The sequence below is a fragment of the Balaenoptera ricei genome, chromosome 16, assembly GCF_028023285.1.
Source record: "Balaenoptera ricei isolate mBalRic1 chromosome 16, mBalRic1.hap2, whole genome shotgun sequence".
Taxonomy (NCBI): domain Eukaryota; kingdom Metazoa; phylum Chordata; class Mammalia; order Artiodactyla; family Balaenopteridae; genus Balaenoptera; species Balaenoptera ricei.
In genome coordinates, this window is record NC_082654.1 from 55796406 (window position 1) to 55820888 (window position 24483).

Sequence of the window (24483 nt, forward strand, 5' to 3'; positions counted from 1 at the left end):
TCCATAAATCTGTGGAAATCAATCAACACACTCTTAAACAACCAATGGGTCAAAGAAGTTGCAAGGGAAATCAGAAAATACCTTGAGACAAATGAAAATGAAAAACATAACACCAAAAATTATGGGATGCAGTGAAAACAGTGCTAAAGGAAGTTTTATAGCTGTGAATGTTTATAGCTGTAAATATTTTAAAATCTTAAATCAACAATCTAACTTTATACCTCAAGAGACTAGAAAAAGAACTAAACCCAGACTTAGAAGATGAAAGGATATAACAAAGCAGAGAGAGATAAACAAAATAGAGAATTTTTTAAAAACTGAAAAGATCAACAAAACTAATACAGTCATCCCTCAGTATCCACAGGGGATTGGTTCCAGGAACCCACACAAATGCCAAAATTCGAGGAAGCTCAAGTACTTTATACAAAATGATGTAGTACAGCATGATGCAAAACCCATGAATATGGAGGGCCAACTGTATATTTACTGAAAAAAATCCGCAGATAATAAGACCCACACAGTTCAAACTCATGTTGTTCAAGGGTTAACTGCAGTTGTTTTTTGAAGGAATAAAATTGACAGGTCCTTGACTAGTTAAAAAAAAAGATTCAAATAAAAATCAGAAATGAGAGCATTACAACTAATGTCATAGAAATGAAAGTGGTTACAAGTGAATGCTATGAATAATTGTACACCAACTAATTGGATAACCTAGAAGAATGGATAAATTTCTGGAAACATATAACCTACCAAGACTGAATCATGAAGAAAATCTGAACAGACCAATAACAAGTAACGAGATTGAATAAGTAATCAATAATCAAAAATCTCCCAACAAAGGAAAAGCCATCTCCAGATGGCTTCACTGGCGAATTCTACCAAACATTTAAAAAATTAATGCCAATCTATTTCAAGCTCTTCCCAAAAAGACCGAAGAGGAGAGAACACTTCCAAACTCATTTTAGAGGCCAGCATTACCCTGAAACCAAAACCAGACCACCCCCCACAAAAAAAAACCACTGGAAGAAAACTACAGAACAATATCCCTAATGAATATTGATGCAAAATCCTTAAAATACTAATGAACCAAATTCAACAGCACATTAAACAGTTTTACACCATGACCAAGTAGGATTTATAAGGACAGTTTAATGTACACCCCCCTCAAGTCAATGTAATATACTACATTAACAGAAAGAAAAAAACACATTATCATCTAAACTGATGCAGAAAAAGCATTTGACAAATTTCAACACCCATTCATCATAAAAACATTCAACAAACTATGAATAGAAGGAAACTCCCTTCACACGAAAGCAAAATGTGAAAAACCCACAACAAACATAATACTCAAAGGTGAAAGACTGAAAGCTTTTCCTCTAAGATCAGGAACAAGGCAAGGATGCCTGCTTTCACTTCTATTCTACATAGTACTGAAAGTTCTAGCCAGAGCAATTAGGATAGAAAAATAAATTAAAAAGGCATCCACATCAGAAAGGAAGAAGTAAAATTATCTCTGTTCACAGATGACATGATCTCATATGTAGAAAAACCTAAAGATCACACACACACACACACACACACACAGAGTGTTAAAACTAATTAACAAATTCAGCAAAATTGCAGGATACAAAAATCAATGCACAAAAATAACTTGTGGGCTTCCCTGGTGGCGCAGTGGTTGAGAATCTGCCTGCTAATGCAGGGAACACGGGTTCGAGCCCTGGTCTGGGAAGATCCCACATGCCGTGGAGCAACTAGGCCCGTGAGCCACAACTACTGAGCCTGCGCGTCTGGAACCTGTGCTCCACAACAAGAGAGGCCGCGGCAGTGAGAGGCCCGCGCACCGCAATGAAGAGTGGCCCCTGCTTGCCACAACTAGAGAAAGCCCTCGCACAGAAACGAAGACCCAACACAGCCAAAAGTAAATAAATAAATAAATAATAAAATGTTTAAAAAATAAAAAATAACTTGCATTTTTATACACTAACAATGAACAACCCAAAAAGAAAATTTTTTTAAAAATCTCATTTACAACAGCATCAAAAGAATAAATTATGAATAAATCTAACCAAGGAGGTATACACTGAAAATTACAAAACATTGCTGAAGGAAATTAAAGAAGACACAAATAAATAGAAAGATATATGTGTTTGTGGATTGGAAGACTAATATTGGTAGGATGTCCATATTACCCAAAGTGATCTACAGAGTCAATGCAATCCCTACTAAAATCCCAAAGGGATATTTTTACAGATATAGAAAAATTCATTTGGAATCTCAAGGGACCCTGAATAGCCAAAACAACCTTGAAAAATAAGAACTTAGAGATCGCACACTTTCTGATTTCAAAACTTATTACAAAGCTACAGTGATCAGAACAGTGTGGTGCTGGCATAAAAACAGACATATAGACCAATGAAACAGAACAGACAGCCCAGAAATAAACCCTCACATGTACGTTCAAATAATTTTTGATAAGGGTGCCAAGACCTTTCAATGGAGAAAGATTAGTCTTTTCAGTAAATGGTGCTGGGAAAATTGGATATCCACATGCAAACGAATGAAGTCAGACACTAACATCATATACAAAATCAACTCAAAAATGGATCAAAGAGGTAAATGTAAGAACTATAAAATTTCTAGAAGAAAAACGGCAAAATCTTCATGTCATCGGATTTGGCAATGATATCTTAGACACCAAAAGCACAGGCAACAAGATAAAAAATAAGTTGGACTACATCAAAATTTAAAACTGTGCATCAAAAGACACAATCCACAGATTGAAAAGGCAACCTAAGGAATGGGAGAAAATATCTCCATATCTGATAAGGAGTTAATATTCAGAATACAGGAAGCTCCTGCAACTCAACAACATTAAAACAAATAACCTGATTTTTTAAATGGGCAAATGACTTGAATATTTCTCAAAAAAAGATATACAAATGGCTATTAAGTACATGAAAAGATGTTTAATATTACTAATTATTAGGAAAATGCAAATCAAAACCATCATGAGATACCACCTTGCACCCTTCAGGATGGCTACTATCAAAAAAAAAAATAGAAAATAACTGCAGTGTTGGCAAGGATATGGATAAATTGGAACCCGTGTGCACCGTCATTGGGACTCTAAAAAGGTGTAACCATTATGAAAAACAGTATGGCAGTTTCTCAAAAATTAAAAATAAAATTACGATATGATCTTGCAATTCCACTTTGGGGCATATACACAAAAGAAGTGAAAGCAGGTCCTTGAACTGAAATTTGTACACCCATGTTCACAGCAGCATTATTCATAATAGCCAATAGATGGAAGCAACCGCAGTGTCCATAAACGGATGAATGGACAAACAAAATGTGGTATATACATAAAATGAAATATTATTCAGCCTGAAAAAGAAAAAAATCTGACACATGCTACAACACGGACGAACCCTGAGGACATTATGCTAAGTGAAATCAGCCGTTCACAAAAAGAAAATACTGTATGATTCAACTTATATGGGGTATCTAGAGTGATCAAATTTATAGAAACCTAAAGCAGAATGTTGGTTGCCAGGAGCTGAGGGAAGAGGACAATGAGGTGTTATTGTTTAATGAGTACAAAGTTTCAGTTTTTCAAGAAGAGTTCTGTAGATGGATGGTGATGGTGGTAACACAACAATGTGAACATACTTAATGCCACTGAACTGAACACTTAACGGTTCTGATGGTAAATTTTGTTAATGTGTTTTACCATAATAAAGTAATCCAAGAAAATATTCCAGAAATAGAAGACCTGAATCTATTGAATGAATCAAGTGTACTAAAGAAAATTAACTCAGGATGACTAACACCAAGACATATCCTAAAAAAACTATTAGACTGTAAAGATAAAAATTCCTCAGTGTTTCCAGGAAAAAAAAAAAATTTTAAAGGGAATTTATATAGAATATTGGATTTATAAAAAACATACAAATTAAGGCAACGTTAGCACAGGATTTTCAAGAAACTTAAGGAAAGAATATGTGAACTAAAGATATTATCTTGAGTAAAATAGCTAGCTAGTGGGAAGCAGCCGCATAGCACAGGGAGATCAGCTCGGTGCTTTGTGATCACCTAGAGGGGTGGGATAGGGAGGGTGGGATAGGGAGGATGGGAGGGAGGGAGATGCAAGAGGGAAGAGATATGGGAACATATGTATAACTGATTCACTTTGTTATAAAGCAGAAACTAACACACCATTGTAAAGTAATTATGCTCCAATAAAGATGTTAAAAAAAAAAAAAAGATATTATATTGAGCCGAGGGGGAATTGGCCTCCTTCCTTAGCTGAGGCTCTTCCTCAGCTGAGGTGCAGAGCAGAACACTGCCCGTCTGGTCTGAAGGTTAGATTTGATCCAGCCTCTGTCTCTTTCCGCTCATGCCCTTGGGCAAGGCACTTACTGTCTTCCAACTTCTGTTACGTCCCAAGGTAAAAGAGGTAAATGATAACTACCACCCTACATAGGAATTATGACACTCAGAGCAAATAATTTACGGCACCGTCTCCAAGGGGTGAAATGACATGCTTATTACCATCACAAAAAGACAGAAAAGGTTTGTCCCAAAGAGATGGATTTTACAAAACTGGGGCTTCTTTCCCTAATTGTCTTCTGACCCTTCCTGTTGATTGTGGGATTGGGCTCAACCCAGATGAGATTAACAACATTCCCTGTCACATCTCTGCACAAACCGGAGGGTTAACCTCCAGTTTGTGCAGAGATCACTCCATACTATTCTCATTTCCTAGTCTTCATTGAGGAAACATTTATGGGGAATGGGAAGGAAATTACCATTATTTGTGTTTGAGACATTCCTTGACCACTGTCTGGATTTCTGTCCCCATACAGTAACTAATCTAATCTTCACACTCCAGCAAGCTGAAGTGCCTGAGTATTACCATAGGTTGTGAGCTGTTCTCACTGGGCAGTCCCCTCACTGCAGACTGAGAGACCCCAAATCCGGATCTCTGCTTGCACAAAGTGAAGAGGAGCTCTTCACGAAAAAGTTTTAATTTGGAAATTCCAGGGTAATTTTTCCCATTCAGCAATCTTTAGTCTTTGTCGACTGCTTTGGGATTATTTCAGACCAAGTTAGGGAGGCCTGGATCTTTTTCTACTTTGCTGAGCTGATGAAAATAATTAACCTGATGACCACATCACTCAACTCTGATATATAGCAACACCTGGCCAATTTCACTTCATCCACCCACCCATTCATCTCCTCAACAACCGCCCGCCCCCATTATTCTGAAATGAATCCCAGACATATCATTTCACTCAAAAATACTTCCACATAGGGCTTCCCTGGTGGCGCAGTGGTTGAGAGTCTGCCTGCCAATGCAGGGGACACGGGTTCGAGCCCTGGTCTGGGAGGATCCCGCATGCCGCGGAGCAGCTGGGCCCGTGAGCCACAACTACTGAGCCTGCGCGTCTGGAGCCTGTGCTCCGCAACAAGAGAGGCCGCGATGGTGAGAGGCCCGCGCACCGCGATGAAGAGTGGCCCCCGCTTGCCGCAACTAGAGAAAGCCCTCGCACAGAAACGAAGACCCAACACAGCCATAAATAAATAAATAAATCTTTAAAAAAAAAAAAAAACTTCCATATATATATCTCTAAAATATAGAAATCTTTTTTAAACCAGCTCCATGTTGTTGAATATTTAGGTTGGTTCTACCTTTTCTTTTTTTCCAGTTTTGAGCTATAGTTGACAAGAAATCCCTTTTAATGTAACAAAAAGTTCATCTTTAAATCCCCGAGCCTCTCAGAAAGTCCTACTGCCAAATTCCACTGTACAGAAACCACAGACAATTACATCAGTGACATGAGCTGTCCCCAGCCTATAAATCTATGTTTTTTTAAAGATGAAAGCTCAGACCCCTGCAAAACACTAGTACACCAGGCAGGCTGCCTCCCACCAAAGAAACTCACCATTGGAACCCATATTGAATCTCTAGTCCAGGGTCTTTTGGAGTGAAAAAGTCATGAGCTCTGGAGCAGCACCAATACACCCCTGAGGTGCGCACGGTAGATAAACCTTAGATGCAGCCCCAGACGTGGCTCCGCCTCAGACACGCCTCTCAATCACTTCACTGGAACCACCTTTTCAAAACCCCACCTAATCCACCTTTTCAAAACCCAGCTTCTGTTCATTGATGACCAACTGAATCTAATTTTCTTATTTAATCCCCATAATACCCTTTTAAACTATGTATTATTTTATCCCCAGTTAGACTTGAGAACACTGGGGGCAGAGAGGTTTAGACCAAAGTGAGCCTCTGACCAAGGCAGTGTGACCTCTGACCTCATACTTGTCACTATCATCCTATTATGTTATAGGCTACAGGCCATGTGAGAACAGAAGCTTTGTCAGGCTCACAGATGACCCATATCGCTTTATTATAGCATTGACTAAGGGATACTCAGATCGGAGAGGCCAGAAACTAATAATGAATAAGGATTATGGACACTACATTATTTGCTAGTTCATCTTATTCTTAAAACAACGCTTTGAGATTACCAAAACCTCCATTTTACAGATGAGGAAACTTCAGGCCTTTGGGGTTTTCTTCCCAAATGTGTGGGAGGTTATTTTATACCCTAGGTATGGAAAAAAAAAAAAAAAAAAAACAACATATGCTTGACAGCTGTTTCAGATTAATTCATCTGACTTCAGAAGTATTCACATGTCCCCCTTTCTATTTAAATAAATCACTACAAATTTATGTGGCAAGCCCAAAGAATAAATCTTTCACACATAACCTTACTTAAATCTTATAGCGGCCCTATATAGATATATAGCATTTATACCCATCGATTCTCAGAAGAGGAAAATTCCTAGAGGACCATAAAGCAGATAAAAGTAAGGTGGTTTTTTTTTTTTTTAAAGTAAGGTTTTTTTTAATTAAGCAAGTTAATAGCTGAGATGCAGGTGGAGGGAGAGCCCGTGTTTCTGATTTGATTCCAAAAGAGATCATGACTCACCAACCAAAATAAGGAAAAAGCACGAGGAACAGACTTGATGGGCAGATGAAATCCTGGGAGGTCACATTAGTGAGTTATGACTATAGTTGGGTCCTATGCCGTGTGTTTGGAGTCAGAGGCATTGATAGCCCAACCAGCCCATTTGGGCAGTACCAGGTGCTTTGAGGTAGTTGAAGAGAATATTTTGGGGGCTGGAAGTATTGAAGAAGTTTGGAGACCAAGAGAGCAGAGCAAACCAAAATAAGGTGGACCTAACCTGATTTCTCTGGCTTTTTTTCCCCCAATAATTCAAAGTTCAGATCAACTTTTTTTTTGGTTTTATTTTTTTCTCTCAGAAGCTTGAATTCACACTCGGTGGCCTCCTCCATGAAGCTCCTTCCAAAAACCATTTTTACCAGACAACTTCACTTCCTTGCTTTACATTTTTTTCTCAATTCCAGTCAATCCTGCCTCCCTTCCCACTCCATTATTTAGAGGTTGCCGGCAAAAGCCAACAAATCAGTGCCTCAAATGCCCAAGCTTACGGTTAATCTTCCCCACTAAGTCATCAAACATTATTGGCCATTGTTTTTTTATTCTTAAACTCTCTTACTTCAGATTCTCTAAATTAACCTTGGCTTCAAGGGATATCCACTGAGACTTTTATACTTTTAAAAAACACCTCATAACAGTAAGAGCCCAACATATACCAGGTCCTGCGTAACAGCTGTGAACAGCACAAATGCAGTCTCTGCTCTCAGAAAACCAACATTCAGGTTGAACTTTTAAAAGTACTTACCTCCCAATGATCACTTGCAAGGAAATGTCAGAACTTTCTAGAATGCCTAAAAAGGAGTTTCATGACCTGGCCACAACTTCCATTTCAGCCTCACCTCTGAGACTCTGTGGCATCCTGCAAACTCTTAGCTCCAACCAGGCTAGGCCATTTCCAGGCACTGAGATACCCTCTGCCCTCCTGGTCTATACATCTGCTTCAAGTGCTATGAAGAGCTCCAGGTGACTTTAGAAGAAAATAACCAGAAGCAAACTGATCAACATGGCAATGTGACTAAAATGATCATCTGGTGAAAAAGGCAACGTTAACAACAGATGAGTTTAAGAATGTGGTGTTCTGGGGACGTCCCTGGTGGCACAGTGGTTAAGAATCCACCTGCCAATGCAGGGGACACGTGTTCGAGCCCTGGTCCAGGAAGATCCCACATGCCGCGGAGCAACTAAGCCCATGCGCCACAACTACTGAGCCTACGCTCTAGAGCCCGCGAGCCACAACTACTGAAGCCCACGTGCCACAACTATTGAAGCCCACGTGCCACAACTACTGAAGCCCATGTGCCTAGGGCCCATGCTCCACAACAAGAGAAGCCACCGCGATGAGAAGGCTGCGCACCGCAACAAAGAGTAGCCCCCGCTCGCCGCAACTAGAGAAAGCCCACACGCAGCAATGAAACCCAACACAGACACAAATTAATTAATTAATTTTTTAAAAAGAAGTATATATATTAAAAAAAAGAATGTGGTACTCTTTAGTTTTGTATTTCTTAAGTGTTCTTCCCTGGGGTTTCCACCCCCCACCCCTCCAAATTTGGGGATTTCCGCTATTTTTTGGAGCCAATGAATTTTTTTTACTCATTTTCCCCATTTTTTTAAAAATTAATTAATTTATTTATTTATTTTTGGCTGCGTTGGGTCTTTGTTGCTGCACGCGGGCTTTCTCTAGTTGCGGGGAGCGGGGGTTACTCTTCGTTGCGGTGCGTGGGCTTCTCATTGTGGCGGCTTCTCTTGCGGAGCACGGGCTCTAGGGCACGCAGGCTTCAGTAGTTGTGCCATACGGGCTCAGTAGTTGTGGCTCACGGGCTCTAGAGCGCAGGCTCAGTAGTTGTGGCGCATGGACTTAGTTGCTCCGCAGCATGTAGGATCTTCCCAGACCAGGGCTCGAACCCGTGTCCCCTGCATTGGCAGGCGGATTCTTAACCACTGCACCACCAGGGAAGTCCCTCCCCATTGTTTTTGAGATGTTATAAGTTAAAATTAAATGCCCCAAAATATGGTTAGTCCCCAGTTTGCCTACTTCAAAAATGTATCATTTTCCTTCTACATGGAGTTCTGAAACAGAATATTGCATTCATTAATTTATTCAATAAATATTTCTGAGATCTTACTATTGTGTTTGTTATATCGAAATTTGGGTCATTTTTTTCTGTTTTTATTTTTACAAGGATGTTGTGTTTGCCTCTAGATGATACTTTTTTTCTTTCTCAATGTATGTGATCAAAGGGAAATTTTCAGACAATTTCAATCTCTCTCACCCCTTACCCTATTCTGAAATATTGGTTATTCATGATGAGAGTTGATCTCTGTCAAACTGTATGCCATGTGCAGCAATATTGCACAAAAAGGAGTAAAATTATTCACACAGACGTGAGGCTGTCTGGGAAGGTTAATCACCAAGGCCACAAGCCTAGTGGGGTCAACTGAGAACAGGCCAAAGGGCCCCATGGGAGCCCCTAAACCAGCCCTGGAAGTCCACACCTCAATTTGTGAGAGCCATATCTAATCGTAACAAATACAATGTATTATCTGAGAAATTGGTTTTAAAATCCCTTAAAAATTCTAAAAGTCAACAAAACAGGAAATGACATGTTAAAAGATTCACAGAATATTAGTATAAACAAAAAAGTTCATCTGTGACCAAGAATAAACATGTCTGACAGAGCTATCTAATGGCCCTATTGAAGTATTAAAGCCACATTCCATAAATTTGGTGAATTTGGCAAACTGATGATCAGCAAACTGGCTCTGAGCACACTGGGTTTTGTTGAGATGATTTTATGTAAATTGCCCATTGAATGAATTGGATTTTCTCAGACTGAATTCTAGCCATTTGCTTGCTTCTTCTTCTCATATAGAAGAACCATATAGATGGTTCACTGAACAATCAAAAGAAGAACAATAGTTAACATTTATTTTTTACTTTACGCTACCTCTAAACTAACCACTTCCCAAGCACATAAAAAAATCAGTGTCCTATAGCCCAAAATCCTGCAAAAAAATCTAATCATCATAACCACCACCATCATCATCATCAATCATCACCATTATTTGAATTTGAAGATTTTTTAGGTGAGGACAAACACACCCTGGCTCCCCCAGTGTTTCACCACACCCTACTAGGTTACTTCTACCTCCTTCATTCATTTAATTTAATGTCATGAGGACATTTCTGTTTGCAACCCTTGAATGCATGATCTCATAAGGTCAAAATGGTTGTACTAAAACATTAAATTATGCTGCTCATGGTACATCCCTATTGATTTGCCTGTCATCAGAACTACACTGTGCCCAACCTGAAGCCTGGACTGCACTTGTCTTGTTCACAGGTGTATCTCCAGGGCCTACCAAATGTTTATTGAATATTCGAATGAGCGATGCAACCTTTTCTCTATTCACTTTGTATTGCTCCATCAATCTTTCATCTTCTCTGCTTTCCCTGCTTCAAATTTTACCTCCCATGTACACCAGACATTTTTGCTCCACTGATTTAAAAAAAAATAATCACTGACTCACCTGGGCTAAGGGATCAAGTCAAAACTCCTCAGTTTGACACCTAATGCCATTCATGATCAGACCCTACCTGCCCTTCCAGCCTCACCTTCCTTCATTCAATTTCACATTGTTCCTTCTTGCAACAACAAACTGCTCCTAATTCTCTGGATACACAATGCTCTATTCATATTTCCATAGGTTTGTTTATATTGCTCTCCTCTGTTCCCCATGATCCTGGGAAAGTGTGAGGGGTTTCCTGTATCAACACATGTTCATTCTACCCTACAGCCATGTCATTAGAACTTGCCTAGGGGTACTATTATCTCTGTACCTTGTGACACTGCATTATTTGTGTATTTGTATTGGGGGGGGGGTAGAGTTTAAAATATTTTTTCCCAAGTAGATAACCAATCAATAGTTTATTTGTTCCTCCTTAATTTGAAATGTTGCTGAAGGGGAGCAGAATTTGTCACCCCAAAATATGCCACCTTGGCACAAGGATTATTTTCTGCTAAGGGCAATCAAATTTCCGAAGATTCAGGAAAAGTTCTTTTCCTCTCCCTCAACTGCCTAAATTTACACTGGCAAGGCGGCCTGTACCAGAAACAGAGCTATTACCAGAGATATCTTTTTACCAGGAAATTTATTTGTGTAACAGGGCAACCTTGGTTTTCCAAACATCTCCTCTGCCTTCTTGTGAATGGCCTTCCTCACCACTGTATCCCCAAACCCCTGCCCCTTTCCTCATGTCAGGATGTTATATGAGTTTCAATGACCTGACTACCCTTTGAGTTTTCAAATCTGTATGGGGACTCGTATAATTCTGTTTGCTTTTTTATCCTGTTAATCTTGTTACCAATCCCCAACAGGTCAGTGACCCCTCAGTGGGTTCTTTCTTTGCCCAGAGTCACAAAGGCCAATCAAACAAAACCAGTTTCTGTATAGCAGAGGAGAAATTTTATTCACTGATCAAGGAATGGAGAAGAGAGAGCTCGTGCTCTCAAAACACCTTCTCTCTGAAGGGAGGGAGGGAATTTTAAGGGGTAGGAGGCAGGCATATCATCAGGGCTCTAGGAAAGGGGCAGAGATTTCCAGGGCCAGCCAGGGGCAGCTGGAGCATGTGCAGTCTTCCATGCTTCTTTGCACAATGCATGAATTGTGCCTAGCAGAGTACAGATCTCCCGCTTGGGGCAGAGATCTTAGCATGGTAATGAAGCAAAGGTAACTTTCCAGGCACCTCCAGGTCTCATCTATGCAGGTATGTGCCTGTGGTCAAGTCAGAGCCAGTTCAGGGTGGTTGACCACTACATCTCTCTAAGCACAGCTGCAAAACATCTCTCTCAAATACCAGGTGCTTTTGAAACAAACACAGAGATAAATCAAGGCAAGGATCCTTTAGCCCTCAGGGGCTGATATGGGTGACAATCTTTTTTAAATCAGTTTAATTATTAGATCAGCCAAAAAGCCTAGAAGGGAAGAAGAGAATATTTTTCTGCCTGCACATTATCTTTATCATAAAATAAATGCTTGGGTATATATCAGATCTATTTCTGGAGTATCATTTTCCATTGGTTTATTTGATTCGCATGTCGAATACCAAATGCTTTTAATTATTATAGTTCATCATCATGTGTCTTCATACCTAGTAGGCCAATCTAATGGGGGGAAAAAAAGTATCTTATTTTTGCTTTATTTTACACATCCCAAATTGCCATTAAGGTTGAACACCTTTTCATGTTCCTTGGCTATTCAAGTTTCCTTTTTAAGGATTTCCAATTCATGTCTTTTACTTGTCTATTATATATATTGAAGAATTCCTTCTTCCAGGTCTTTCAACTTTATTTATTGTGCCTTTCAAAAGAATGACGTTTCATTTTAGTTTACCTGAAACAACATTGTAACTCAACTATATTTCAATAAAAATTTCAAAAATAAAAAAATCATAAATTCAGCAAGGTAACTTGATTTTAGGGGGACTTGGCTTCAGTTTAATCCAGAAGGATGAGATATCATGTTACTTAATCAACAGAACTCTTGACAGATGACTAGATATGAGGGCAGCCAAAGGGAAGAGTCTGGGTGCCTGGAAGAATGAAGATGATATTAATGTAAATAGGGGAGTCTTGGCGAGGACTGACTCTGTGGATAATAGTGAACTTCTTGTCTTTAAGGTGTGGTGCCGTACCTAGTAAAGGTGACCGGCAGGCAACCGGAGAGAGGCTGAGACTGGAGAGAATGTTTTAGTGTCAACCGGAGGTGAAAATTAAAGTTCAAAAAGACTGTAAACACAGAGAAGATAATAGGAAACACCTTTATGTAGGGGACAAGCAGTAAAAGAAAAGCTGAGAAAATAGAGGTATTCAGAGAGGGAGGAGAAACAAGAGGGTGATGTGATGAAGAAAGATTAGAAGCAAAGCTGTTGAGCCCTGGTAAACCTGATATTGACAGGCACTGTGGTTTATCTGGGAAATGGACTGTGTCACACATTCTGGAAACCATTCTTTAAAACATAGCCAAATACAGTCATGAAAAAAACGAGGAAACAACTTTGGCTGTTGCCATGTCAACTGAAAGAGTTCTGGAAATATCCCATACGTTATATATAGCATGGTCCTTAAGAGTGCTGGAACACTCGGCTACCACTTGACTTCCAGTATACCTACCCATTTACATGACTTCGGGTACTTCTCTGTGCTATTTCCTGTCTTTCAAATGAAGGACAATAGTCTACAGCATAGAGCTGTTTTGAGAATTAAGTGAGCTAATACTTCTAAAACAATGCCTGGAACATAGTAAGTGCTCAATAAATATCAGCTATTGCTTTCACAATAGCTTTTAAAGCCCCAAGTGAAACCACCTTTTTCTCCTGAAGTCTCATCAGAACGCTTTGGCTTGATGTGCCTCCCACCTCGCATTGATGATACAGCACTTAGCACAGGGGCCTGGCAAATACGCCGAAGGCTCAGTAATATTAATCACCAAAACTTATAAAGCACTATGGGCCGGACACTTTTGTGAATGCTATTGACTGAAAGAAAAATGCACAATGTAAGAGCTACGAGTTGAGTTTATGCAGTGCCTTACTGGGGACTACAGACCAAGAGACAGCCTCTCAGATAGCTCTGAGGAGGTAAGGGGAGAGGCCAGCATATATGACTTTGGGTAATGAGCACATGCAATCAAGCACACATCTCAGTAGAAGGTCACTGCTAGTCAAGAGGAACAGATATCTCAGTTAATGATTGTAGTGCTTTTCTAAGTATGGGAAAATGCAAGAATCTGAGTTCATAAAATTTTTTTCCTGAAATATATCTAACCATCTAAGGGCCTGTTTTGCCTGTTTTCCCAAAGCACTGAGTGCGTCATGCTATTCTTCATCCTGAATTCCTTTCAGGGTGTCCTGTAGGTCAGCAACTGCAGTGGCTAATGACTTGCTCCTTGTACAACTGGATGGTGGGCAACATTCTTTGCTTTACAGCGGTTTTATTACAAGTACTAACTCATTTAATCCACTCAAAAGCTCTGAGGTGGGAGCCAATGCATCCCCACTTCACAGATAAGAGAAATTAAGGCACAGATGGGTAATGTAACTAGTGTGAGCTTACACAAAAAGTTACTGGCAGAGCCAGGATGTAAAAGTAAACCCAGGTATCTGTTCCACAGCCCCTTCTCGTAAGTGCTGTGCCATATAGGTCCATACATCTTTACTAATGAAGAGGAAGAGCATTATTTCTATTGACCTGAAACAAATAGACTGCCAAATACTTCTCCAGGAAAGATGGGTTTATTCTGCGATAAGCAAAGAATTACACTTTAGGGTCTGCAACCACAGTGAGCCACAGCACAAGTCGTGTGTCCCCCCCCAGGGACATTGTTGTTCTTCTTACAACACTGGTAAGAAGAAAAGGAAGTTGGGAGGGCTATAAAAAACAAAGAGTCCATGGGTTTTCTTTGGCTGAGTCGTTGCCAGGAAAGAAGACAGGTCTTCTCTCTATCAGCCTCTGCTAACGTCACAGAGTGTGAGAGTTCCCCCTTCCAGTATCCCAAGTCTATTTAATTGCAGTTTCTACTTATTAATTTTTTTTACATTTCCCACAGAGCACAGCAGAGCTGAAGTTCAAAAATTAGATCCATAGTCATTAAGAGCATAAAGCACCATCTATTCCAACACCATTATCTTAAGCCCCAGAAAGTGACACTCAGAGAGGAGCCTCCCCTTCAAGGTGATAACCAGCCCACCAGGCCAGAGCCGATGGAGACTCGTTTTCAGCGTTTCAGGCCCACAGACTCTTCTCCCTCTGGGGAGGTAAGCGAGAGGAGGGAGGAGTGTTTGCCACGGCCCCGCCCCCATCCTTGCCTTCCTCCAGAGCAGAGGTGGCCTGCTCGGCATTCCCTGGGACGTGCTGCAGCGATGGGGAAGGCAGGAGGAGATGAGACGTACTTCCAGAGGAGCAGTCTGTTCTGGGTCACCGTCATCATCCTCTCCTTTGGCTATTACACAGTAAGGGCAGCGGGCCCCGGGCAAGGGCAGGCGAGGGGATAGAGTGCTGCCTTGAGCCACAAGATCCGCACCTACGAACACGGAGAGGTCGCGCAGGCGCAATCGCGGCTCTTGAGCGCTCTAAGCCAGGGGACTAGACCCGGGAAGAAGACGCAGGCGCACCCGTCTGCCCGCGCCTTTCGCCTGTGTTGAGGTCTTGAGAAACCGGCTGCCCACGCTTTCCCTATATGAAGGCAGGGAATACTCCCCACCCCATGACTCGGTGTGTAGATCTTTCAAGATGGTGGTGGCGAAGTCGAATGCCGGTGGGGCTGCTACCTCCTATTTCCGTACAGCCAAACCCCTGCCCTCGCTGGTCACGGTCCTGGGGCTGGGATATTTCGGGGTAAGGTGTAGCGCGGGGTGCATGTGTTTTGGCCCGCCAGGCTCCCGTAGGGCGAGGGGGCTGTTGGGGGGGCGGGGTCTTGCGCTTGCGCGCCTGGCGCTTGCCTAGGTTATTGGCGTAAGCGGAAGGTCGGTGCGCTTGTAAGCTTTCTCCTTGAAAATGTACCTGTCTTTGCGTCCCCATGGTTACTAGGGCTTAGCCAGGTTTGAGTAGAACTCAAGAAGAAGGAGGTCAAGTTGAGGGACAGTTCTAAGCCTGCCAAGTCAGGATAGGGCTTCCAAAGCAGAATGTTTGAGGCAGTTGGAATTGCTTGGAAAATGGGGTAAACCTAAAGGATGAGTAGAATTTAATGGGTAAGAAGGATTAGAGAGGATATACATGTTATGACATAGATGTGGAATCATGAAGACAGAGAATCTCTACTGAGAAGAGCAGCGACTTTTGTTTGGCAGACAGAATTCATTTAAAGGATACAGGAAAATACCCAGAAAAATAGGTTGGGGACTAAATTGTGTAATGCATTAATAACAGAAGTCAGCCAACCTGGGCACTAAGTCTGATAACCAAAGAGTTTCCTCAGCATAAATCTCCCACTAGAATCGCTTTTAGAAAATAGAAGTAAAGAATGGAAGCCCAGATGACTTAGTTCAGAGTTTCTTTGGTCTGTTACTTGTTCTTATAGAATCAGGATTATTTAATAGCCTCGGTTAAAAATAGATTTAAGTGACCTAATAAGCATTCTGTGCTTCTGGTTCTCTTTCAGTGGATGATCTTCTGGCCTGAGACTATTCCTTATCAGAGCCTAGGGCCGCTGGGCCCCTTCACTCAGTACTTGCTGGACCATCATCACACCCTCGTGCACAGTTGGTAAGGAGAGCTGCAGAAATGGGGTGTAGACCTGGAAGGCCCCTGGTTGCCTTCTAAGAGTGGTGCTAGTTCACATTAAAGCACCTTTCTCTTGGGGGTTTCTGTGTTAGATTTCATCAGCAGAGAACCATCACCTTAAACTAGGCTGACTTTTGTTTCAGGTATTGGCTGGCCTGGCTGATTCACGTGGGAGAGTCCTTGTATGCCATTGTATTGTGCAAGTAAGTGTTTTTAATAGGTCTTTGTCGCTTTTCTCTTGGTATCTAATATAAGTTGAGAGTAGCCACATTTAAATAATTCATGCGCTTGTAGGCCGAGAACACTCTCAGGGTAGAGTTGAATCCCCACACCTAATACTGAGCCTCTCTCAATACTCAGAGGGAGTACTCAGTAAATAGTTAATGAATTCATTTGTGTTAATGAGTCAATTATTTAGTCATTTAATTTAGATGATTTTTCTTCTTTTTTTCAAAAGTCTCTGTATAGCCCCAACTAGAAGAAAAGATTAGGAGGCTGCCTTCTAGTTTTAAAAAGAGCTACATTGACCTAGCCCAATGATTCTCAGCCTAGTTTCACAACTGAATCACCTGAGGAGGTTTCTCAGCATTCACTTGTCTGGTTTCCAGGCCCAGAGATCCTAATGCAGTAGCCTTGCTTCAGAGGTAGGAACATGTTATTTTTTTCAAGGACTGTAGGTGATTCTGGGATGCATTGCAAGCTAAAAGTCCTGCGACTAGACCCTACTCTACAGTTGCCGGTGTAGGATAATACAATGTGAGAGAACTGAAAAAGCTTTTCTTTACGTTTAGACTTTATGTAAGCATACAGAAAGTATGGTGTAATGAAAGAGATGGTTATAGTAATGCCAGATTGCTTTGCAATTGATTTTTTTTCTTCTGGTCAAGATTAATTACCACCTCTGTTTTTGTGGTATTACTTCTAAAAGTGGAAAATAAGATACCTTATTGTTTTAATAATAAAAGTAATTAATATTTCTTGGGTGCACACTATGCCAGACAAGTGCTAACTGATTTTAATAGATTATGTTCCTCCACCTTCTGGTTTATTAAACAAGCTGGACTTTCTAGGAGAGGAGGAGAAAGCAGCTTTATTTTTTCGCCCATCTCCACTCCCCCAAGGATTACTGTCTGTCTCCCATCCTAGCCCTGGATGAAATCTGAAGCAGGTCCATAGATTTTCCAGTCACTATTTCATATTATCTGGTCAAGTCCAGTCTATTTATTAAAACTATGAACTTTTATCTAATTCAGAACATCTGTTCTCCTCCAGCTGGGGCGCAGCAGCCTGCTGTGGGGAAGAGGGTATAGTTGATGTCTTCCCTCTCATTCCAGCTTTGTTCCCTGTTCACTAGCGACAGCTGCCTGTGGCCCCTTGGGGTGCTGGGAGTAGTTAGGGGAAGCAGAGCACAGTCTGCCTTGTGATCAGGCAGCTGGGTGCTGTGGTCGTTGCATACCCATTGTTGACTCTTTCTCTCCAAAGGAGCCTTGGTGGATTTTTGAGAAACCGCCCATCACTAGGGATCTCCCTTCTGCAGTTCCCTTGATGGTTCCTTCAGACCTCAGTCAGTATGTCACTTGCAGTTTTCCCTTAGGATCTGTAATGGGGGTCGTGGCGGGGGGCAGTTTCCCTTTCATTGAGATCTCTTCTACCCTTTAGTTAGGCCTCTGGGGCGGGGTTGCTTTTAAGCTCACTCATGCCAGTGCCCTTCCACAAGACCTGTAAGGCTCACGATGACAGCTTCCTTATCCGTCCAGCAGGATAAATCTGCACGTGCGTGCAGTTCCCTGGGCAGCCGTGTACCAGTAGTTAAACATCTGAGTTAGATATTAAGCCTCCCCCAAATTACTGGGGACTCCTGTCAGGCTGAGTGGTTCCACTGAAGCTGTTCTTTGGGCTGACTTGGGATAGGAAGTGCCACAGCACTGATACCTCTTTCTAACGGCCTCTTCAGGCCCTCAGAGCTTAGCTCGGAGGTGTGGTCCAGCCCTCCACATTATAGTGTTGGAATACTTTACACCTATTTTGTTATCGTCATTTGGAGCCTCTAATGAAAACGAAAAGACTCAAATTGAACATCCTGCTCTGAAGTTCTTTGATAGGCAGTGGGAGAAAAGGCATAGAGAGGTTAGGGCACTATTCTCACATTCCTGAAATCATTTCTTTATGGTCTAACGCGTTGCAGTGTATCATTGGTGACTGTAAACCAGGATGAATATTCCTTTTGACTTATGAATGAATACATTTAAGTGAAAGAATCACGAAGACATGTAGAACAATTGGAAGCCCTACCCCACATCCCACTATCCAGCAATAAAAAGAAATTGATGAATTCCATTTAACCAGACATAAGACTGGACTGAACATTTCGACTTTATAGCCACCATATCTATATACATATAGATATAAACTCTTGTATAACTTTTTTCTATTGTCATATATGCCTGTTTTCCCGTGTCTATACCTATAAACTTACCTCATTTCATTAGTACATAGTATTCTATTATATAGATGTGCCTTAATGTATTTAACAAATCCTCCTTCTGACAGACTTTTAAGCCTCTAGTTTTTTGGGGTGTTTTTTTTATTTTTTTGGGTTTTTTTGACTATTATAAGTAATGCGTAAACGTGAATTTCTTGTACATCCTGGCCCACTTTGATGTATATTTCATTTTTTATTGTTTGGTGGTAGAATGTATGAATATAGTTGATTCTACTGACCTCACACCCAGTGACCTTGATACATTCATTTTTTAGTTCTAATAGTTCATCTGTTCATCTAATAGTTCATCATTAATAATTTAAAAGATTCCTTTTCATTTTCTAGGTACACAATTGTCTCTAGAAATAAAGACAGTTTTATTTCTTCCTTTCAATTCCGTATACCTTTTATTTATGTTTTTTCCCTCGTTGCACTGGCTAGTACGTCCAGTCCAGTGTCAGCCAGAAGTGGTGATAGTAGGCATCCTGGCCTTGTTCCTAATTAAAGGGAAAGCTTTCAACATTCTGCCTCGGGTTTTTTCTAGAGTTGTATAGATCTTCTCTGTCAGAATAAAGAGGTTCCATTCTCTTTCTAAGTTTTCTGAGAACTTGTATTGAGAATGGATGTTGAAATTTATCAAATGCTTTTTCTGCATTTATTAAGATGATCATATAATTTTTCTCCTTTAATCTGTTAGTGTAGAAAATTATATTTTTTTTACATATATTTTTTAAAATTTTGTTTTAAATTAAAAGTCATCCACATGAGACTTACTTATATACAGATGAGACTGTAGCAAACCATTCACTTCATCTGGGCCATTTTCTTTTGAGCTTGGGGTTAAGCAGTTTAGTTTGAATGGCTGTATAAACAGGTATTTATTATTACCATGTGCCAGGCCCTTTACTAATCACTTTGGATAACTTATCTCAAAAATCATCTCAAAACTTGGTGAGATAAATACTATTATTGCTATTTTTCAGACGAAAAAACTGATTCTGAGAGTGAGTGACTTGCCCAAGGTCAAGCTGGTAGTTGGCCAAGCTAGATTTACATCTGGTCTAAAACACTTGCTTTGAAGCCATCCCAGTGCTTTCTAACCCTATATGCTCATCAAAATCACGTGAGAAACAGTTTCATAATACCATGTCCTAGGCAGTAACCAGATTGCTTCCCAGGGAAGAGTGTACCATTCTAAATGCACAAGAAAAACAAAAATAAATGAACTAAGCATTCAAGTTAATAAGCTGGAGGAAAGCGCAAAATAAGCCCCATGAAAATAGATAGAAGGAATAAGTTTTTAAAAAACTGGAAGACAATAACTCCAGTGAAACCATAACATTAAAATTCTGGTGGATAAATTTTTCTCTTTTTTTAGGTCTAAAGGCATCACGAATAGTTGGACTCAACTACTCTGGTTCCTGCAGACGTTCCTGTTTGGGATGGCATCTCTCTATTACTTGATTGATTACAGACCAAGACACCAAAAACAAACTTAAAAAAGATACCCAAAAAAAACTGAATCACCATTTTGTACACCTGAAACTAATATAATATTGTAAACCAACTATACTTCAATTTAAAAAAAAGAGAGAAAATATAGCATATAAAGTTCCTAGGAGAAAAAAAGATGTTCAAAAGCTTTCTCTACACTGACATTCAGCCTCACCTTTTTTGAGGGGGTGCTGTGTTTACTTGATCTTTCTAGAAAGTTACGACCCTCTAGTTATTCATTGTTTCTTCATCTGCTCTGGTTAAACTTGAGTAGATAGTAGGAAAAGATTTTTAGCTTCCCAGTTCTGCAGACTAACCTATTTGGCAGAGGGCTTCCAGCTACCTTCTTGTGGTCCTTGGCTGTGTTGGCATTCTACCTATCACGTGGTTTAAGCCACATACTAAGTTTGCTTGTTGGGATATCTTTGCTTCTACCTTCTGATTAAAACACCTTACCCTTACCACCACCATCTTATCAGCTCTCCTTTCCCCAAATTTTTTTTCCACCCACCTGGACCAAAATAGAGTGACACTTCCATAACACATCAATTCCACCCACATTTGTTAGACACCTGTGAGGCGGGATCTTCTCCTTTCAGGCTTACATTTCACATTATGGAGAAAGATAAGACAAGTGCCTGGAATGGGGCGGGCCAAGAGGTGACACAGAGGCACAGAGTACCTTCTGGGAACCAAGAAGGAATGACGGGAATGCTTTCTCTGCTGCTGCCAGCCAGAAGTGATGCTTCCCTCCACTTGGACCCTCCGACATAGTGCTCTGTATGTGCAGGGTCTGATGGCCACCTTCAAGTCAGGACCACATCCTAAGACAGCTTCGTTTTTTCCTCTAGCACCTGTCCCAATGCCTCACACACAGGTGTTCTCTCAGTGTTTACCGAACAAAGGAGGGAAACTCTGATTTCACTTTGCACTTGTTCAGCATCATTCCAATTTTTATCTGAAAACTGCAGAACCCATTCAGTGTACCCTTGCATCAGAGAAAAGTGCAGGACTGCCCTTGACTGGTACCACCATCTTTCTGTGGGTCCCCTGGTGGGAAACCCGTATCTTTTTCACACTTCCCTATTCTTGGTCACTTTTTCCAGACACTGTAGATATCTCCCTCCAGTTCTGACTCACTCAGCCATTCCTGTTCTAGAGAGTCTACACCATGGGTTCTCCAACTAGTTACTACCTCTCTCGTTCACCTGGTTATAACTTAACTACTGACTGGTTGGCGCAGGAGGGTTACTGACTCACCTCAAGGAGCCTTTAGGGCTCCTTTCCTGGAGGACCCCCTGCTTGTTCACTAGGGACTAGACCTTATTTTCCTTCCATGACACAGTAGGTCATGTTACTTGTTTTAAGCAAACACGAGAAACAGCCTCCCTCCCCCCAAAAAAGAGGCCTCAAGTGAAAGCACAACCATTAAAGATGATGGACTATGAATTGGTTTTGGTGGAAATCAACTTCTACACATAAATCCTAGTATTTCCCTCTGTTTCTCTTGTGATTAAGGGGTTATTATTAATGGTGCCAAGGATAATATGGCAGATTACTGAATGAAATGTATTAACTTGAATAAAATGTTGTGAATTGTGTCTCCAATCAAATGCTTTTTTTGGTCAGTTTTGATAATATTGTCACACATTTGATTCTGCTCTTTCTCAAAAAGACTCTGTTCTGGAACTTTGTATCAGGGATTTTTTTTTTCACTGATAAAGAAATGCAGAATGCCCTAGTTGTAGGACATATGGTCTTCCTTACGTTTCTAGAGCTGTCTATAGTCCACTTAACTCCTCCACATACACCAAGTTGTGGGTGGACATGAGCATCTTCTTTCATTGTAGGATTGGCCTCCTTTTGTTCCCACTACATTTCATTCAGTGTTTGATGTAGTTTGCAGCAAGTGAAAGGAGTACTCTGATTTTTTTTAAATGCCAAAAGTATAAAATGCTGTAATCTTATTTGGGGTATTATCATGGCTTAGAGCAAAAAAGGATCTTAGTGAGCAAACGGTGCGGGCCATTCATTTTATAGACCCATAAGCTGCATCCTATGGAGGTGAAGTAACACACAGAGGCCAGACTAACTGGATCTCACATTCTGCCTCTTCCTCCCCCACAGTCCAGGAGCCTAGAAGTAAGTCTGAAGCAAAAAATAAAAAGAGACATCTTAGGCTTGTGTTGCAGTCACAGGGGTGATACAGGGGAAACATCTATGTTGAGTTTGGATGAGAAAAGGCCAGAGGCATCTTGTTGGAAACAACCATGGAGGGCAAACAGACTAAAACCCCAAATATACCAAGGGCAAGTTGGGAAGAACAAAAAGAGCAAGGACCAATGGCGGGAACAAAAACAAAAAACTAATGACCTCACAACCTAAAAACAGGCCAGATTTATAAACTAACACTATTTCCTACATTCAACATGTTTATGAGTCCATGCAATCCAACTCCAAACGTTTTATAAGCCATGGTTTTAAAACAAGTCTTGAGTTTAAGAGGAGATACTCTAGATGTGTAAAGAGGTTCTTTAGCAAAACAGCTTGCCATCTGGGAACCTGTATGTATTTACATGGAGGCCTGGAAACACCAAAGAAACGTTGGAGAACCTGCCTTTAAGGTGAGAGCACAGAATGCAATCACGTTGTTGTTGCTCAGGGCCCTTGCTGGAACCTTGTTAACTAAATCTCTTAGTTGAGCAGCGTGGGTTGTAAATATCATTTTTCCTTTCCTTCTTATCAGCACACACAAAAAAGAATCTAGGGCACCTGAGTAATATGCTTGTAAGTCTATGAGACCCTTCTCTCTGCAAGCCTCCTTGTCCACATCGAATTGGAAATTATGGTTCCTTTTTTGTCAACGTTGAACAATGAGAGCGTGTACTTATCATTTCACATTTCTCTTTATGAAGATCTATACAGTCTGATTCCACTTGAAAATCCTATCCAAAATACTGTATTTGCAATTCTATCAACAAACATTTTAAGATGGCTCTTAAGGGACTTCCCTGGTGGCACAGTGTTTAAGAATCCTCCTGCCAATGCAGGGGACACGGGTTCAAGCCCTGGTCTGGGAAGATCCCACATGCCATGGAGCAACTAAGCCCATGCGCCAAAACTACTGAGCCTGTGCTCTAGAGCTGGTGAACCACAACTGCTGAAGCCCACGTGCCAGAACTACTGAAGCCCATGCACCTAGAGCCCGTGCTCCGCAACAAGAGGAGCCACTGCAATGAGAAGCCCGTGCACCGCAACAAAGAGTAGCCCCCGCTCGCCACAACTAGAGAAAGGCCATGCACAGCAAGAAAGACCCAACGTGGCCAAAAATAAATAAATAAAAAATAAAATAAATTTATAAAAAAAAAAAAGATGGCTCTTAAGCTTTCTGAATAGGATTGAGTATACTAATTGCTCCATTTCTGTTTATAGTAAGGCAATAAGTTGGATTATGGAAAATACCTTTGGTGTACTAATACTGTTCAGGGAAATATTCATGAAAGAACTTTTACTTTTTCCTGTACCAACACATTGCACTGGATGTTTGTAGTAAATAAAAAATTACTCAATATAAATTGTCACTAAAATTGAATCTTGACCTTGCTGTAAATAAAAGAGAGGAATGACATCTATAATATAAAGTAGAGAAATGTTCCCTGAACCTCGGACATGGAAGGACCACCCTCACAACACAAATCTTCTCAAGCAATAATAACTATGACATGCCACACCTGGTTAGTTTGTTCATCATATTTTTCTCTAATACATATGAGAATAAAGCATACTTTATATCAATACCTAAAATCACCATGCATACTAATGCTACATTCAGCACACTATTAATAATCAAAAAGTGTTCTACTATCCACTGAGACTGAAGTTGGGATTTACCTGGCTCCAGACAGGATTTTAGGCAAGTTTGTCACCTTCCTGGACCTCAATTTCATCATTAAAAAGAATAAGAATAATTTTACATTGTGCTGGGATGAACATAAAATAGTAAATTTAAATGAAATCATCTATGTGAACCAACTTCGTAAACTGTAACATTAATCAAGAGTATAGTTTTTACTGGAAGGTTGGTCATGATGATGATGTATCCTGCATTTCTCACACTTGACCGTGCAGATGGATTCTGTGAGATCTTGTGAAAATTCAGGCTCTGATTCAGTGAGTGTGGAGTGGG

At 40.7% G+C, this 24483-nt stretch overlaps 1 protein-coding gene and 1 long non-coding RNA gene across 3 annotated transcripts in view; one reads left to right on the plus strand and one right to left on the minus strand.

Moving 5' to 3' along the window:
- The window catches only part of LOC132350311 (uncharacterized), an 83299-nt gene extending 67889 nt beyond the window's left edge, over positions 1-15410 (minus strand). Inside the window, exon 1 of the long non-coding RNA XR_009497887.1 lies at positions 14992-15410. This is a non-coding gene — a long non-coding RNA (uncharacterized LOC132350311). The remainder of the gene's footprint in view (positions 1-14991) is intronic.
- TMEM254 (transmembrane protein 254) lies at positions 14897-21910 on the plus strand. 2 transcript variants are annotated; one of them, XM_059899393.1, is made up of 4 exons: positions 14897-15051; positions 16200-16303; positions 16465-16524; positions 20182-21910. In XM_059899393.1, the coding sequence occupies exons 1-4, from the start codon at positions 14962-14964 to the stop codon at positions 20300-20302; spliced, it is 375 nt and encodes a 124-aa protein (XP_059755376.1). In that variant the 5' UTR covers positions 14897-14961; the 3' UTR covers positions 20303-21910. The 2 variants fall into 2 exon arrangements, with proteins under 2 accessions (XP_059755376.1, XP_059755377.1); XM_059899394.1 differs by lacking the exons at positions 14897-15051; positions 20182-21910 and adding an exon at positions 15208-15436 and having other exon boundaries at positions 16465-16528.
- Positions 21911-24483: the final 2573 nt, after the last annotated feature.

Coding starts and splice junctions, on each gene's coding strand:
- TMEM254 (XM_059899393.1), top strand. CDS start 14,962: ATGGGGAAGGCAGGAGGAGATGAGACGTACTTCCAGAGGAGCAGTCTG. Junction 15,052..16,199: donor TCTCCTTTGGCTATTACACA/GTAAGGGCAGCG, acceptor GTTCTCTTTCAG/TGGATGATCTTCTGGCCTGA. Junction 16,304..16,464: donor CACACCCTCGTGCACAGTTG/GTAAGGAGAGCT, acceptor CTTTTGTTTCAG/GTATTGGCTGGCCTGGCTGA.